This window comes from Ambystoma mexicanum, chromosome 11 (genome assembly GCF_040938575.1).
Source record: "Ambystoma mexicanum isolate Mex_15411 chromosome 11, UKY_AmexF1_1, whole genome shotgun sequence".
Lineage (NCBI taxonomy): Eukaryota > Metazoa > Chordata > Amphibia > Caudata > Ambystomatidae > Ambystoma > Ambystoma mexicanum.
The window spans coordinates 1,021,527,804-1,021,542,153 of NC_090934.1; the positions used below are offsets into that span (position 1 = coordinate 1,021,527,804).

At 45.1% G+C, this 14,350-nt stretch overlaps 1 protein-coding gene across 8 annotated transcripts in view; it reads right to left on the minus strand.

Annotated features, from left to right (window-relative positions):
• Nucleotides 1-14,350, minus strand: part of DENND4A (DENN domain containing 4A) — a 2,028,245-nt gene that overhangs the window by 897,775 nt on the left and 1,116,120 nt on the right. For all 8 annotated transcript variants that reach the window (XM_069624248.1, XM_069624254.1, XM_069624251.1 and 5 more), the window contains one exon: nucleotides 4,353-4,528. In XM_069624248.1, coding sequence (XP_069480349.1) covers nucleotides 4,353-4,528 — 176 coding nt within the window. The remainder of the gene's footprint in view (nucleotides 1-4,352; nucleotides 4,529-14,350) is intronic.

Consider the following 14,350-nt stretch of genomic DNA (forward strand, 5'->3'; position numbering starts at 1 on the left):
AAAAAACACACATCCTCTGTCCTTCATAATTTTGATGAAAGGTACCCACGTTTAGAGATACTTCAGGGACCCACTGGAGAGTAATGCTGAAACCTTCTCCATATAGAGAAACTACCATTCATTATCCACTAGTGCACAATAATTGGGCCTTCCATTTATTTCAGAACTGTGCAAGCATTTCATGCTGTGTTCAGTAAATGAGAGATCAGAAAATCAGGGGGACCCAACTTTTAATATGTTCCCTCTTACCTAGTACAATAACAAATCACAGCATTGGAAGCTGTACTCCTAAAAGCTCCTTGATTTAAGCCAAAACCCCACTGTGGGCCAACAACTCCATCATATTTGGCCCAGATTGCCCAACTGCTCTAGCACATAGGAGCCAAATCGTGATGTCTTGTGCATTCTATGAGGAGTCATGTAGCAGCCGAAAGCATAATTTAGAAACACACTCCTTTAATGTCATGCATCTACTTGTATGACTAACAATACCACATTTACCAATGGCGCAAGCATTCCCACGACGGGTGCCTGCACAATAGCATAAAGATGAGAACAAATGTCGAGCTAGTTTATGAGGGTTTAAACAATTAACATATATAGAAAACAGGTGACTTACAATGATAACATTAAAGGGCCAAGTGCTTCAAACTACAGAGGAGTATTAATTAAATATACAGAATAACATTATTATACATTATTAAGCTTCACTGGAGGCAGTGGTGGGGTCTGGGAGGCAGGATGGGAGTGAGGATGGGGTAGAGGACAGGGGAAGCTCCCGCTTTTTCAAGTAAGTGAAGTTTAAGACGAGCTTTAATGAGAACCACAGTTGGGCTGGCTTTGATCGTTATGAGCAGCAGGTTCCAGTGGAACGTAAAGAGTAGGGAAAAAGAGCGTACGTGAGAAGAGGCACAGTGAAGGTATGGGACGTGAGGTTGAGTGTAGATTATTAATAGATTTGTAGACTAGGAAAAGGAACTTGAAAAGAAAATGGTTGTTCATGGAGAGTCAACCAGAATGTTGTCACTAGGTAGAAATGGGGGAGGATCGACGTAGGTTGTAGAGAGAATGGGTAGCAAAGTTGAGGTCTTTGTCAAGAGGGAGGAAGGAGTAGAGAGGAAGGCTGAGGAGAATCTTGAGCAGTAGGACAGTTTGCTGAGCACAAGAGTGGAGATTAGAGTTTTGTAGAGTGGTTAGTAAAAAAGGACATTTTCGGAATGTTGAGGAGGTTGATACGAGCACCAGAGACCGTGGTATTGATGGATTGTTGCAGTCGTACGTCGCTATCAAAGAGGACCCTGCGAATGTGAGCCTCAGGTGAGGGAGCAAAAAGGTCGGACAGAAAGGAGATAGGAGAGAGGAGGGGAGGGATGTCATTGAAAGATGGGAGAAAGTTTACTTACATTTTTTAAGAGTTTAGCATGAGGCAGCAGAGAGCCATCCAGTGACAAAATGCAGTGAGACAGTTCCGACATTACTGGGGTGAAGGAGTGTCATCATCAGAAAAGTGATGGTGAAAGCCAACTGATGAGATAGGCCTTCCTAGGGCAGAGGTATAGAGGTTGAAGAGTTAAGGTCCAAAGACTGATCCTCGGGGGACGCTGACAGGGAGAGGGTAGGGTCAGAGGTTTGTCAATTCCAAGACATTTTAAAGAATCATCGTTCTAGGTAGGAGGCGATCCGGGCAATAGCAGATTTTGGAAACCCAAGGTCCTGGAGAATGAGGAGAGAGGAGTAGTAAACAGTGTCACAAACGGCAGCAATGCCCAGAGGACGAGTATAGAAGAGAGTTTGGAGTGGTGAGCCTTAGAGAAAAAGTTGGAGACATGCATGTGTTCAGTCTCGGTGGAGTGTTTTCAATGGAAGCCAGATTGAAGTGGATCTCCAAGGCCATTATCCTCAAGGTACATAGTGAACCGGTTGAGGACCACCTGCTGAAGGACTTCTGAATAATGTGGAAGGAAAGAAACTGGGCAATAGTTTGCTGGGACGTTTGGGTTAGTAGAGGGTTTCTTCAATAGGGGTCAGACAGTTGCAGATCGGAAGGAGGAAGGGAAGAGTCTGGCGGAGAGATCAAAGAAGACCATTAGGGAGCAAAAGGATTGATAGGAGTGCAGGCTTTGCTGGCACTATGAAGGATGGGTGCTAATTCAATGGTAGAGGCAGAGGAAAGCTCGTCTAGCATAGAAGAGGTAGGAGGGAGAGGTGGTTGACAGAAGGAAGGTTGGAGAGGGAGAGAGGGGAGATCTGTGAGAATGTCATGAATTTTAGAGATTTTAGAGAAAAAGTAGTGAGCAAAGTGTGGCAAACCAGAAGGACTCAGACCACAGGATCCTTATTAAAAGAGAAATCTTAACTTGCCCTATTTCTATAAGGGAAGTTCCCTACATAAAAAATAAAACTAATGGTGCTTTCAAAGACATCACTCAATGGTCCAAAATCCTATCCAACTAATCTGGCACTCCCACTTTGGAAAATTGAACTAAAAAGTGAGACGGGGGCAATGACCACTATCTTTGGTTTCTGTGAAGCGCAATCACTTGGATGTCATTCGATAGTTCCAAGTTCATTCATATCAAAAAAACAAGTGCACAGCTTTCTTGCAGACTTAGTTAGTCCAAATAAAAGTTCCTCCTCATGGTTCCCTCTTCCTCGAGAAACCAAGGGTTTTTCTAAAGAACTCTCCAGGTTCCCTTTTTACACAATTCTCTTTATAACAGTCTCAGAGTTCTTGGACTCCGCAAAGTCCTACGGTGGTCCGACAGGCTTGTTTTCTGTCAATTCACGTATCTCACGCTTGCCCACTTGGCATTTCTCAGGCTCCTGCAACCTCGTCGGCTTCCCCAACCTTGACAAGTTTGTATTGCTTTCACTCTTCTTCACATAGGGTGCTTGTCCGTTCGGGTTTCTCCGGGTCCCGTAACCTGGTTGACTTTCCCAGCCTGGATGCAAAGTGTTTGTAACAATCTCAATCTGATTCACATAGGACACTGAGAAACCCAAATCAGTGAATGCCCTATCATCTTGTCTGCTTTCCCAGCTTTGATTCACAGTGTTTGCACCTTTCTCGTTCTGATACACATGAGGTGCTTGCACACTCAGGGTTCTCAGGCACCCGTAACCTCGTCAGCTTTACCAGCCTTCATTCAAAATGTTCGTACCTCTCAGTAGTATTCTCTCCGTGGGAGTGTTTGCCTCCCTGTTGCTGTCAGTAACCGGCTCCGAGCCCACCATGGCTCGTCCGTAGTCGCACCACCAGAAGAAACTGGTGTTTCTCCATCCCATGTCAGTCAGAGAAAGCACTAGGCTTCCGGTGTCCGGCTAGCTTTGGGCTTGCTCTGCACGCTGCAGCGGTCTTTTTGTCACAGCATGGCTCTGCCCCTTCAGGACTTCTCCCTCCAGAGGGCTTACTTCTGCATAGGAATCACACACACACCCTACGTAGTAGTTTCCGTCTCTCCATTCACAGTTCCTCTCGTGTTTAAGTGCATCATCACGAACAACAAAGGTGTATCCTTCTTCCGTCTCTTTGGAGCTCAGATGATATCCAGCATTGTCTGAAGTCGACAAGAAAGAAGGGCTATCACGTATTGGTGGAGTCAAAACAGGAATAAAATGAGGTTGTCCAAGTCCCATGCAGGCAGATAATGCATTCCAGTCTGGGGGGTCCTTATCGGACTGAGTCCTTGTCCCTGAGAGGGGAGCCACTCCCAGCAAGGCCCCACTTGCCCAGACCTCTAGGGAGGGTCTTGCAGAGCAGGTACACCTCACTAGCCTCAGAGGGTGGATTCCCTCTGGGGAGAAGGGACGAATGACCAGATTCATCACTAAAGTCATTAGCAGAAAGGGAGGAGAAGATGTATATTGGCTTGGGAGGTTTGAGCAAATATTGAAGGTTATATGAAGATTTTGGGGAGGGGTAAATGCGAAGGAAGGAAATTAGGCTTGTGAAGTAGAAGGATTCGGCAGAGTCCAGTGCAGAGCTTAGGGCAGCAAGGGAATTTGTGCAGGCTAGGATTAGGAAAGGTGTCTGTAATCTGCGACAGCATGTTTGTTTTGAGGATCTGAATTTCAGAGGTGATCCAGAGGCCCTCAGCAGCAGGAGCACCAACTTTTAGTGAAACATCTGCCACGTGCATGTTAGTCTCAGGTTTTTATCTATATGCAGTGCATAGTTAGGATAAAAAGGGCGATACAAAAATTGTCCCCAACTGACTGTACATTACAATAATAATCACAGTTCTTGCTAGCCACTTTGAAATTTCCCAAGGCAGACAGCAGGCAATCAAATGAAATGTGCTCCTGAAAAACGCAGAGACGACACAATCAAAATCAACAACTACAATACTCACTGAGAAATGGTGTTGGTATCCAAGTCAATGCAGCTGACATCCAGTGGTGGGTCATACAGATCAAAGTAACGGGAGTCGATCCCCACGATGAATGGGCAAGGTGCACTCAAAACATCTGCCAACGCCAGTGGACAAAGAGGAATATACGGGCAGGGCCAATGGAAAGGAAATATCATCTTTAGAAAGAAAAAAAATGGGAGGTAGAAATAATCTAACATCACTTGATTGGAAAATTATAGAATTGCACACATTCAAAGATTTTAAGATGTCCTCCTGGCTCTCTATGGGGTTGCACCCAGCATTGTAGACCATAGAGGATTGTGGGACCTGCTTGCAGAATATTATACTATCCATAGAGACAAGGTGTGGTCAGCTCCCTGCACCTAAACACATTTCAGCATTATGGAATTATTCACATTCTTTCAGAAGACAAGGCTAACACATGAAAAAAAATACACGTTTGACAAAATAGAACTACACTTGATTGCTTTGCTTGTCTTTTGAAGATGATGGAAAATTATAATAGCTATCAGGAAGGAAGTACTTAAGGGATGTCACACTAATGGGGACTGGACTGTAAGCCTTTTGCACAGTAAAACCATTTACTTAGAAAAGTGAAGCAGAAGTGCCTACACTTTGGCTTTGCCCACTAGTGCTTGTCCGTCCATCCAGGCCGGGGCAAGCATATGGCTAAGGTTAACGAGTACTAATGAAGGGCCTATGGAAGATTGTGGACTATGGGCAGAAGTACATATGGCACTTGTGGTGAACCAGAAGAAGGACTCCGACCAAGATGAGCCATGTTAACTGAATGTTTATTTAAATTAAAAGAAAATGTCTATCTATTCCTACTGCTATGAGGCGAGTTTCCTGCCTAACAAACTAACAAGTAAAGGTGCTTGTCAAAGTCCAAAAGCAATAGTTCTTAGTCCAAATCTTATTACCCAACTAGTTCCTACCACTTAGGAGAATATAACAAAAAGAAAGGAGACTGGAGCAATAGCCTCTGTCGTTGGCTTCAGCCTGTCCCAATCACTTGGCAGCCTTCTCCAAGAGATTTTCAAAAGTTCACCATTGTCCCACAACACAGTTTACAGCCTCCCTGCAGATTCTGTATGCCAAATCTCAATTCCATACGGTTCCCTCATTCCACGTTTTCTTAATACAAATCCATTAATTTCTGACTTGGCATTTAACAACATTCTTGTTTTGCACTTATAGACATATGGTTCCCTCTTACCAGGAAGAGAAGGTTTTCTTAATACAATTCAACCAATTCTGACTTGGTACATGACAATGTTCTTGTTTTGGATTAGAGCCCTTTTGGATTGGAGCCCTCCAGATTATCTCTCTCCAGTTCTGCTCGTTATAGTTTGTGTTTCTTGTGCATCCCAAAGTCCTCTGGTTCTCTGACAGGTTCACATTATCGGGGCATCTACCTAGTCGAGTTTTCTTGGCTACGCTGGTCTAATCTCTGCTTCGGTAGGGTTTGCGCCAACTCGGGTTTATCTGGCTTTTGGAAACATTGTGGCTTCTCCAGCCTCGTATTCTAATGTTTCTCAGTTTCTTAGGGCTCTCCAAAGCCCTCTGATGGGCTTGCTTTATCTCGATGTTGGTAAGGCTTCTGCCTGCGCAGGTTGATCTGGCTCCTGTCACTCTTGTGGCTTCTCCAGCCTCAAACAATGTCGTTCACTATCTCAGCACTCTCCAAAGCCCTCATGCCCTCTGATGAGCTTGATTTGCCTTGGCTTTGGTAGGGTGTCTGCCTGCTTGGGTTCATCAAGCTTCTGCAATCCTTGTAGCTTTCCGGGCCTTAATTATCACTGTTCGCCCCTCTCAATGGTGTTCTCTCTTCGGAATCGCTTGCTTCCCTTCTGCTGCTCAGCAGCTAATACACTTCTCGTGCAGAGCTCAGGGTTCTGGGCTCTCTGCTGCCGTCTGGACTCAGCGTCGGGTAACGGGCCTCAGGCACACCACAGATTCCATGTGGTCACGCCACCAGTCGAGACGGTCGTTTTACCGCATCTGCTCTTTCTTGACCTTGGCCTCTTTGCCGGTCAGGACTCCAGCCTTCCGGTGTCTTGTGAGTGATTTGTTCACTCTCCATGCTACCGCTGGCTCAGTGGTCCAGCGTGGCTCTGCCCCTCCAGGACGTCTTCCTGTCAGAGGCTTGCCTCTGCCTCAAATGTTCTCTCCCCCCATTCAAGTTTCCTCATGTTTTTTATGCACGTCATCACAAACAAAAGGGGTGTGTTGGACATCTTTCACTGTGGCGTTCAGGCGGAAGCCAACATTACCTGAAGCCAAAGAGATTGAAGAAATGTCACCATTCAGTGCATCCAAAACCGGGTTAACAACAGTCTTTCAGCTTCCCATGTAGGCGGATGTGTTTCAGACAGTGAGTTCCTTGTAGGAATAGGAGTCCTTGTCTGCAAGAGGGGAGTCACTCCCAGTGAGGTTCCACTTGCCTAGACCCATACAGAGGGTATTGCTGAGCATGCCCACCTCCCGAGACCCAAAGGGGTGGATCCCCCCCTGGGGGGAACAGACAAATTGCCCAGATTGTCACACACTATAGTAAGTAACTTGTTTTTACTCTGAGTCCCATCCCCTTTCCTCTGTACTTGTGGGAGATTTCAAGCAAGAAGAAGCCAGAGAGCAGTTGGGTCCAACCCTAATATAGCTAAAAAGGTTGTGCAGGACTGCCAAACCAAATCTGACATAAGAACTGGATCGGACATCCACAGAGTAATACTTAATAGTGGGCCATGAGACTGTTGTGTAGATTATACCCTATTGCGTTTTCATTTGGAAGGCAAACAAAACCACTTTGTCTCCAAACTAACGAGCAGAGATTTTCTGAATGCTGTAATGTTCTATATGCAAGAAACAAACCATTCAGCAATGGATTCGTTAGTAGTCGAATGCCACTTAGGATGCTACTGATGCCTGTCAGCAGCACAGTTCTGTCAAGATAAAATGCAAGTGCTCTGGAGCCATTCTAACAGTAGAGAACCATCCCTCCTACAAAGGAGAGTTTCATAAAAAAACATAGAGACACATTTCTCGGTTCATGTGGAGGTCATAAAGAACTTTAGGTAGAAACCCAGAATAACAGCAAAGCACATCTTTGCCCTTATGGAAAATTGTGCATGGCTCAGGGGCTGACAATGCTTGAAGTTCACTGATCCTGGGAGCCGAAGTGACTACTAAAGAAACGTGGTCTTCGCAATTTAGGCCATTGGGTCACCTGGTGTGTGGACCAGTACAATAAGAATTATGTTCAGATGCCATGAGGGGCCAGGAGACTGTATTGGAGGAAATAAATGAAGCACACTGTCAAAGTGCCTTTTAACAATCAGATTGGAGAGGAAGAGGCAGAAGCTCGATTAATATCCATGTTAGCTCGCAAGAGGCCAAATGGCCAAGGGTCAGCTTCTAAGATACAAATGGTCATCTTTGGGTGTAGTAGGAAGGGATGAAGGACTCAACAGATTAATGGACTAAGCCAGTTTGTCCTCATCAGAAGACTGACAAGAGGAAAGCAGTTGTGTTGCACTCTCATTGAGAACCCCCACTAGATGTGATGCCTAGGAAAGGATCCCCTTTTGTGACAACCAGTTCCAACAGATCGGTAGCAAGAACGCATAGAGGGTAAGACTTTACCCTACTTGTTGATGTTGAACATTATTGTTGTTTTGTCAGTGAGTGTTGTAAGGGTGCAGAAATATGGCTCAGTCACAATGGTGACATATTTTTGGGTACAGACTTTTATTAAATCAAAAAAGGGTTGGAAAATGTCTCTCTATCCATAAAGCTAATAGGGGTTTCCCGGCCCCAAAGGCAACTAGTGAAAATGTCAGGATGTCCAAAACCAAAACGTCTGTCACTGTTGTGCATCAAAAGCCTACCTCTGTCCCTAACACTATTTACTTAAACCAACTGTGCAATGAAGATCTCTTCCCACTGTAAAGTGTTCATGGTGGTTCCAACAATATCACAAATATAGCACTCCAAGGCTAGGTTCCTGATCCTTTCCCCTAGGCTACTTCTCATTTTACTTTACTTCCATTTGAGCTCCTAAACCCTGTATCCTTTTACATAAATGTCACTTAGGCAATTCACAAGGATATGCTTCTTAGATTCACAGTTCTTTATCCCCAACACCTTGGCACACTTCCCTAACAAGTATAGGATTCCTATTAGTCCTTTTCAGTTTCAGGGTTCTTGACCCTCTTATTCTTAATCTCTCATGTGGGTGCCGGTCTCAGACTCACAATACTCTTAACGGTTTGGTTTACTCTCCTGCCAAGCAACTGTCTTCTCATGGACTGTCTCTCTTTCTCTAATGGGGTCTCAGACCCTCTTTTTCCTCATTACTTTAGGCTTTTGCCTTTCGCATGGGTGCGGGTCCCAGTGCGGGTCCCAGACTTACAATGTAGTCCTGCATCCGCTTGGTTAACTCCACTGCCAAGCATACAACTCTTCCTTGTTTGCTTCTTTCACAATCAGGGTCCCAGACCCTCTTATTCTCGGCTGCTCATATAGGCATGGGTCCCGGACTCTCAATCTGTTATCATATCTGTTCGGGTCACTCTCCCGCCAAACATACGATTCCTTTTCCTTCTATCTTGGCTGTTTTCATGGTCCCAGACCCTCTTATACTTTTCTTTCATTTGGGTGCGGGTCCCAGGCTTGCAATTTCATCTCAGGGTCCCAGTCCCTCGTGTTCCAGCTTCTACTTTCACCCCCCTTTCCCCCCGGACCTTTACTGCCTCTCGGGTAACCTGTGTACCCGTTTCGTTTGTTTCTCGCAGGTACTAGCGTTTCCAGAGCAGCTGCGTTGCTTCTCGAGGGTCCGGTAGAGTTTGGGTTGTCGGCGGGATCTGCAGCAGCTTTGCAGTCATCTGACTTTGCCTGGGTGTCATCTGACTTTGCCTGGGTGCACATGCTCTTGCTTGGATGCTTTGCCAGGGCCTTGGGTGCCCAGAGGTTTGTTCCGGCAGCGGCCAGAGTAGTCTTACGTCTGGACTACGTTCAGGTTCTCCTTGGTTTATGGCTTCCCTTTCGGCTCTGGTCTGCTCGCCTGGTGCACGGCTCCCATAGTCCCTCGGAGGATAGCTCTCTTCTAGCGTACCAGCTGATTTCCTTCTGAACTCCCGCACTGCATTGTTGTATTTGTTCGGGTCAACCAACTCATGTGAGAAGCTACACCGCTCACTCTGGTTTACCAGAGTGATCCTCAGACTCTCGGTCATTTTCTTCTTCACAATACTTATTCTCAAATTAAATGCATCATATTTGGTATTCTTTGGTATTTTAGTCTTGTCAAGTATATTAGGTTCAAGTATATTAGGTTGACTAAATTGACAACAGAACATATTAGTCCTATCCAGAGAAGCGGTTGAGTGTATTGAAGCGGGGGCATACCGTGTTCTCTGAGAATAGTCATCCCCAATACCATAGGTGGCTTCCTTTCCCATGCTATCCTCCCATGGTGCACCACCCCCAGGGGGACTATTGTACTGTGGACGTAGCACCCTGGACTCATGGGATAGGTTTCGCCCTAGGGGACATGAGACAAAATCCTCAGATTTGTCACAGTGTCAATGCCTTTACGTGCCAAACTACAACCAGTAAAGGTCTTCATGGATAGCACTATTGATTTGAGCTCTAGCACACTGATGTGCTCCTCTCCGTCTCATGTGGACCTTAACTCATGAACGACATTGCGAGTGCTAACAAGAGACTTGCCACCTGAAATAAAGTTCCTGAGACTCGTGGTCTGGAGTGGTCCTTTGGTAGACTGGGGGATCCAGTGTCACAATAAAGTCATCCATGAGTGCACTTTTATATGCCTTGCTAGGAGTATTGCAGAGAGCCACAATGTGCAGGTACTGCTGTAGCCACCAGGCCATCATAACACGGTGGGATAGAAAGTGGTATGCTGTGGTTAGGTGATTCGTCATCCTCCTTTCTTTAAGAAACACACGTACCACCACTGGGTCCCAGACACAGTCAATGAAAGTCAGGCACAGACAGTTCAAGACAAACATTCTTCTGGTTGACTGACAGTTCCAGACCAAAGAGGAGGTTTAGAAAAGGTATGAATAACTCTTGAGCCTTGTCCGGGTTTCGGCCCGTTCTCTAATCAAGCAGTCATCCAACTAGTGGTGTATGGGAACCACATCAGATGGAGATGGGAAGCCAGCAATGCCATGATCTTAGTGAAGACTGTGGCAACTGAGCTGGTGCCAAATAAAAGCACCCTGTATTGCTATTGTCTATTCTCCACAGAGAAAGAAGATGGCATTGATGGTAGGGTGTAGTTTACAGGTATTTATCGACAAGCCTCCTTCAGATGAACAGACTACTCCCTGACAAAGCAGAGAAAATGTGTGCTGGCATCATCAGCCTCCAATTCTTTTGGGGACGGCAAAGGAAGGAAGGCTGCTTATTGTTGTGCACCACAAAGAACCTGAAGAAAATTCAATGAGATTGTCTTTGTATGCTTATTATTGATCATGTTTTTTATTTAGTTTGCATTTATTAAGAGCTTTACACCAAAGACAATTCTGCAGAAATGTAGCTTCAATGTAGCAGACCACAACGAATGAACACAATAATTGGAAGGCGAATATATCACAGCATATGCACAATTATTCCCAAATGATGTGAGTATTCCATGTGATGATATTTGCAACAGACATTAATACAGTGGATAAAACATAAAAAGCAAGAAAATTATGCAATGTATTACAGTACCGATTCTTTTAAGCTCTTTTTAAAATGATAAGTTGATAAATGTCTATCAAATATTTGAGCAGGGAGTTCCACAAAGCCATCCTGTGACGTGTAGTGTTTTTCTGCCTAAGCGTGATTTTCTGAACCAAAGGGCTTTTATTTTCAGGTCTACTCTAGATCTTAGAGGTCTGAGTGGAGTAAGAGATACAACCAGACAGGTAAGATAGCTGCTTAGTGTCTAGCTCATCATATTGCATCAAGCTCTTGGCTCAACTCAGGCCATATCGTCCTTCTGTGCTGCCCTGGCTAGAGCAATTATAGGCAGCTGCCTGGACTACTGAGCTAGAATTCTCCTAGGTGTAGTTAAGGAGGAGATCAACCGCCTACAAGTTGTCCAGAACAACGCAGTTTGGGTAGTAGCAGGCCTGCGAAAAACTGACCATGTGTCAGCAACCAGGAGATCAATACATTGGATTCCTAAAGCCAAGAGGGTTATGTTTCATACCATGTGCATTGCGCACTCCTGTCTCAAGCTCATCTTAAAAGGGTTCCTGATAGATGTAGCCTTGTGTCTAATAACACTGGTCTACTGCGATCACTGAAAGAAAAACTGTCACTTGTGGAAAGAGGATGCTTTCCATTCTCGACTCCACGTCTTTGGAATACCCTGCCACCCGACCTGATACTTTGTCCTTGTCTCGTCATTTTCAAACGGAATCTGAAAACCATTCTCTTTGAATAACTGCACACTTCTACGTGCCCAACCTTGGGATTCCACTATCCTTTTCATGTGTTTTTTGTTGTTTGTCTGTTCCAACATTCGCATGTCTCTGGGCTCTCGTCCCAGGCTTTACAAATACATTTATTAAATAAATAGATAAATAAGAACGTGCCGGATCATGGAACATTTTCCAGACCAAGCTGGTAACCCTGGACTGAAACTGAAAGTTCAAAGGGAGTCAGTCCAAGGTCTTCTGGTAAGCAGTGATATGTTTATATTCCTCCAAGCAAATCATAATTCTATTTTGGACTGCTTTCATGACATGCCAGTGATTTATTGCAACTTTTAAGTAAACTGATGCCCAGTACTGAACATGCAATGGAACCTCTGTGGAGAAGAAAGAAGAACTTTCGTCCACAGGTTTGATCATCAACAGCTTATCACCCTGCTGACCACACCTGCATGAGAGGAGGGTGAGAAAAAAAATAGATAATTGATAGTCCCTATGCACAACAGATTGAACACAAGGCTGCTAAAATCGTACACCCGTCCCCATAGAAGTTCTTGAAAGCAGCCAGCCACAGGGGACAAAATAAATAGTATCAATCAGTCACGATTTGGATTTGTGTGGGGTTAAAAGGTGAAGCACTTGAGGGTGAGTCTGTACTTCTTGCGTCTTGGGTTAATGGGGGGGAGGGGTCTGCCCTACAATCTGGTTTGACTGTTCTTAAAAGCCATAAAACCCACAAAAGGAGGAGGACATCTCTAGTCTCAATTGAGATTAAGAGAAGCAGACTTTGGTCATCTTAGTCAGTATGACTGGAGACTTGGTTCTTTGGGTACAGGTGCTAATTTCTTTGAACTATTCAGCAGTTGATAAGTGGAATAAATCCACCTGGTCCAATTGTAGTTCCAGGACTTCCCTGCACATCGGCCTTGAACTTCAGAGTATCTTCTGTATGGTTCAGAGTCCATATGATGAAAAGGGGACACCATCAGTATAGCTGTGGGCAGAGCATCAGCATTAATCTGGTGCACCATTAGAGAAGAATTTTGGTTCACTCGCCTTTAAATAAACTTGAGTGCTTTTTCCTCATCATCAAGAGGTGCTGTCAAAGCCACGGAGAAGGTCGATTAGTGTTTAACCGACAATATGGCCGCTGTTTTGACAGATGACAGTGTCGGAGTATGCAAAGTCAAAAAGACCTCTAATGGATGGCATCCATTTATAACATCAATGAGAGTTTGTTCACTGCCACCAATAAGCAGGGTTTCAATGCAATTTTAGTGACCCTGCAAAAAAAAAAATCCATCTGCACAGATATGCTGGTGTGACCACCCTCCGCCTGCTAGCCAGTACCAAAACAAGCAAAATACACATGGTTGTGGGTTCTTCTGGGTCTACAATGGCATGGCTGTCCATGACCTCAAACATGTGGTCATGGAACGCATGAGTAGAGATGGGGGTCACCACCATGAGGCAGTTCCCTCTCTAAGGAATCTGTCAAAGACTCCCTGGTATACTAGTGTATATGATAGTGATGGGAGCAGCTGTATATCCACTGGTAAATAGTGGCGATCTCTGCTGAAGTGGGTACCTTCAAATAGATGGTGCTGGCAGGACTGAATTGTCTGCACCACACAAGTGGCTGGAATAAGTTGGTGCAGCAGGATGCACCTCCTCGATAAGGTCCATTAAGTACACCCTAATAACCTGTGATGTCATCAATTGCTGAAAACTTGAGGCGTGAGGGAGTGAGTTCAGCTTTGCACAAAATGTGCATAGGGGCATTCAGCTAAGTCTGAGAAGGCAATAAAAGTGGGTAACGCACTAGTATATAGATCCCTGTGCTGATCATGGTTGTTTTAAGATTTGATCCTGGAGCCGGCAAGAGGTCCTTAGGAGACGGTGCTCATATGTGCCTGTGGGTTTGCAGTGGGGTTAGATAAGTAGAGTTAAAGATAGGAGCTCTTGCAAGATCACTGTGTCCGCTCATCTTTGTGCAGAGACCCTCCAGGCCTTCAGTTTATCCAACCACAGCCCTCATTCAAGGGCTCCTATCTTCATTTCTACTTACTATAGCACACATGCCTTGATAAGGACCCCTCTTGGGTTGAAACGCGTGTCGGCTTAAGTGTGTTAATAAATCACTGTTCTGCTTCCAACCAAACAAGTGCGTCAAAATTGAACCAAGTATAGTAGCTATATTCTCAGTAATCCCGGACCGAGGTGACCCTGGCTCTTAACCAAACCCAGTGTACGTTTGAGAGGGTGTTGGCATCGGACTCCCCAAAGCTATGTATGGTCTAGCAGGGAAGCTTTAGAAGGAAACAGTTATAAGCATCACAACGCCATAGGCATCCAATCCACTACTGCCCTAAAGGATGGAGAATAGGTTGTGTAAAAAAAAACAGGATGTTGGCAGTGTAAACCCCAAGTCTGAGCAGGAGCGCAGGCATTACAGCCTGCTAAATGAATGGGCGATGGGTCTGAATTCCTGAATGATCCCTCGCAGGAGTTATCAACTGGGGC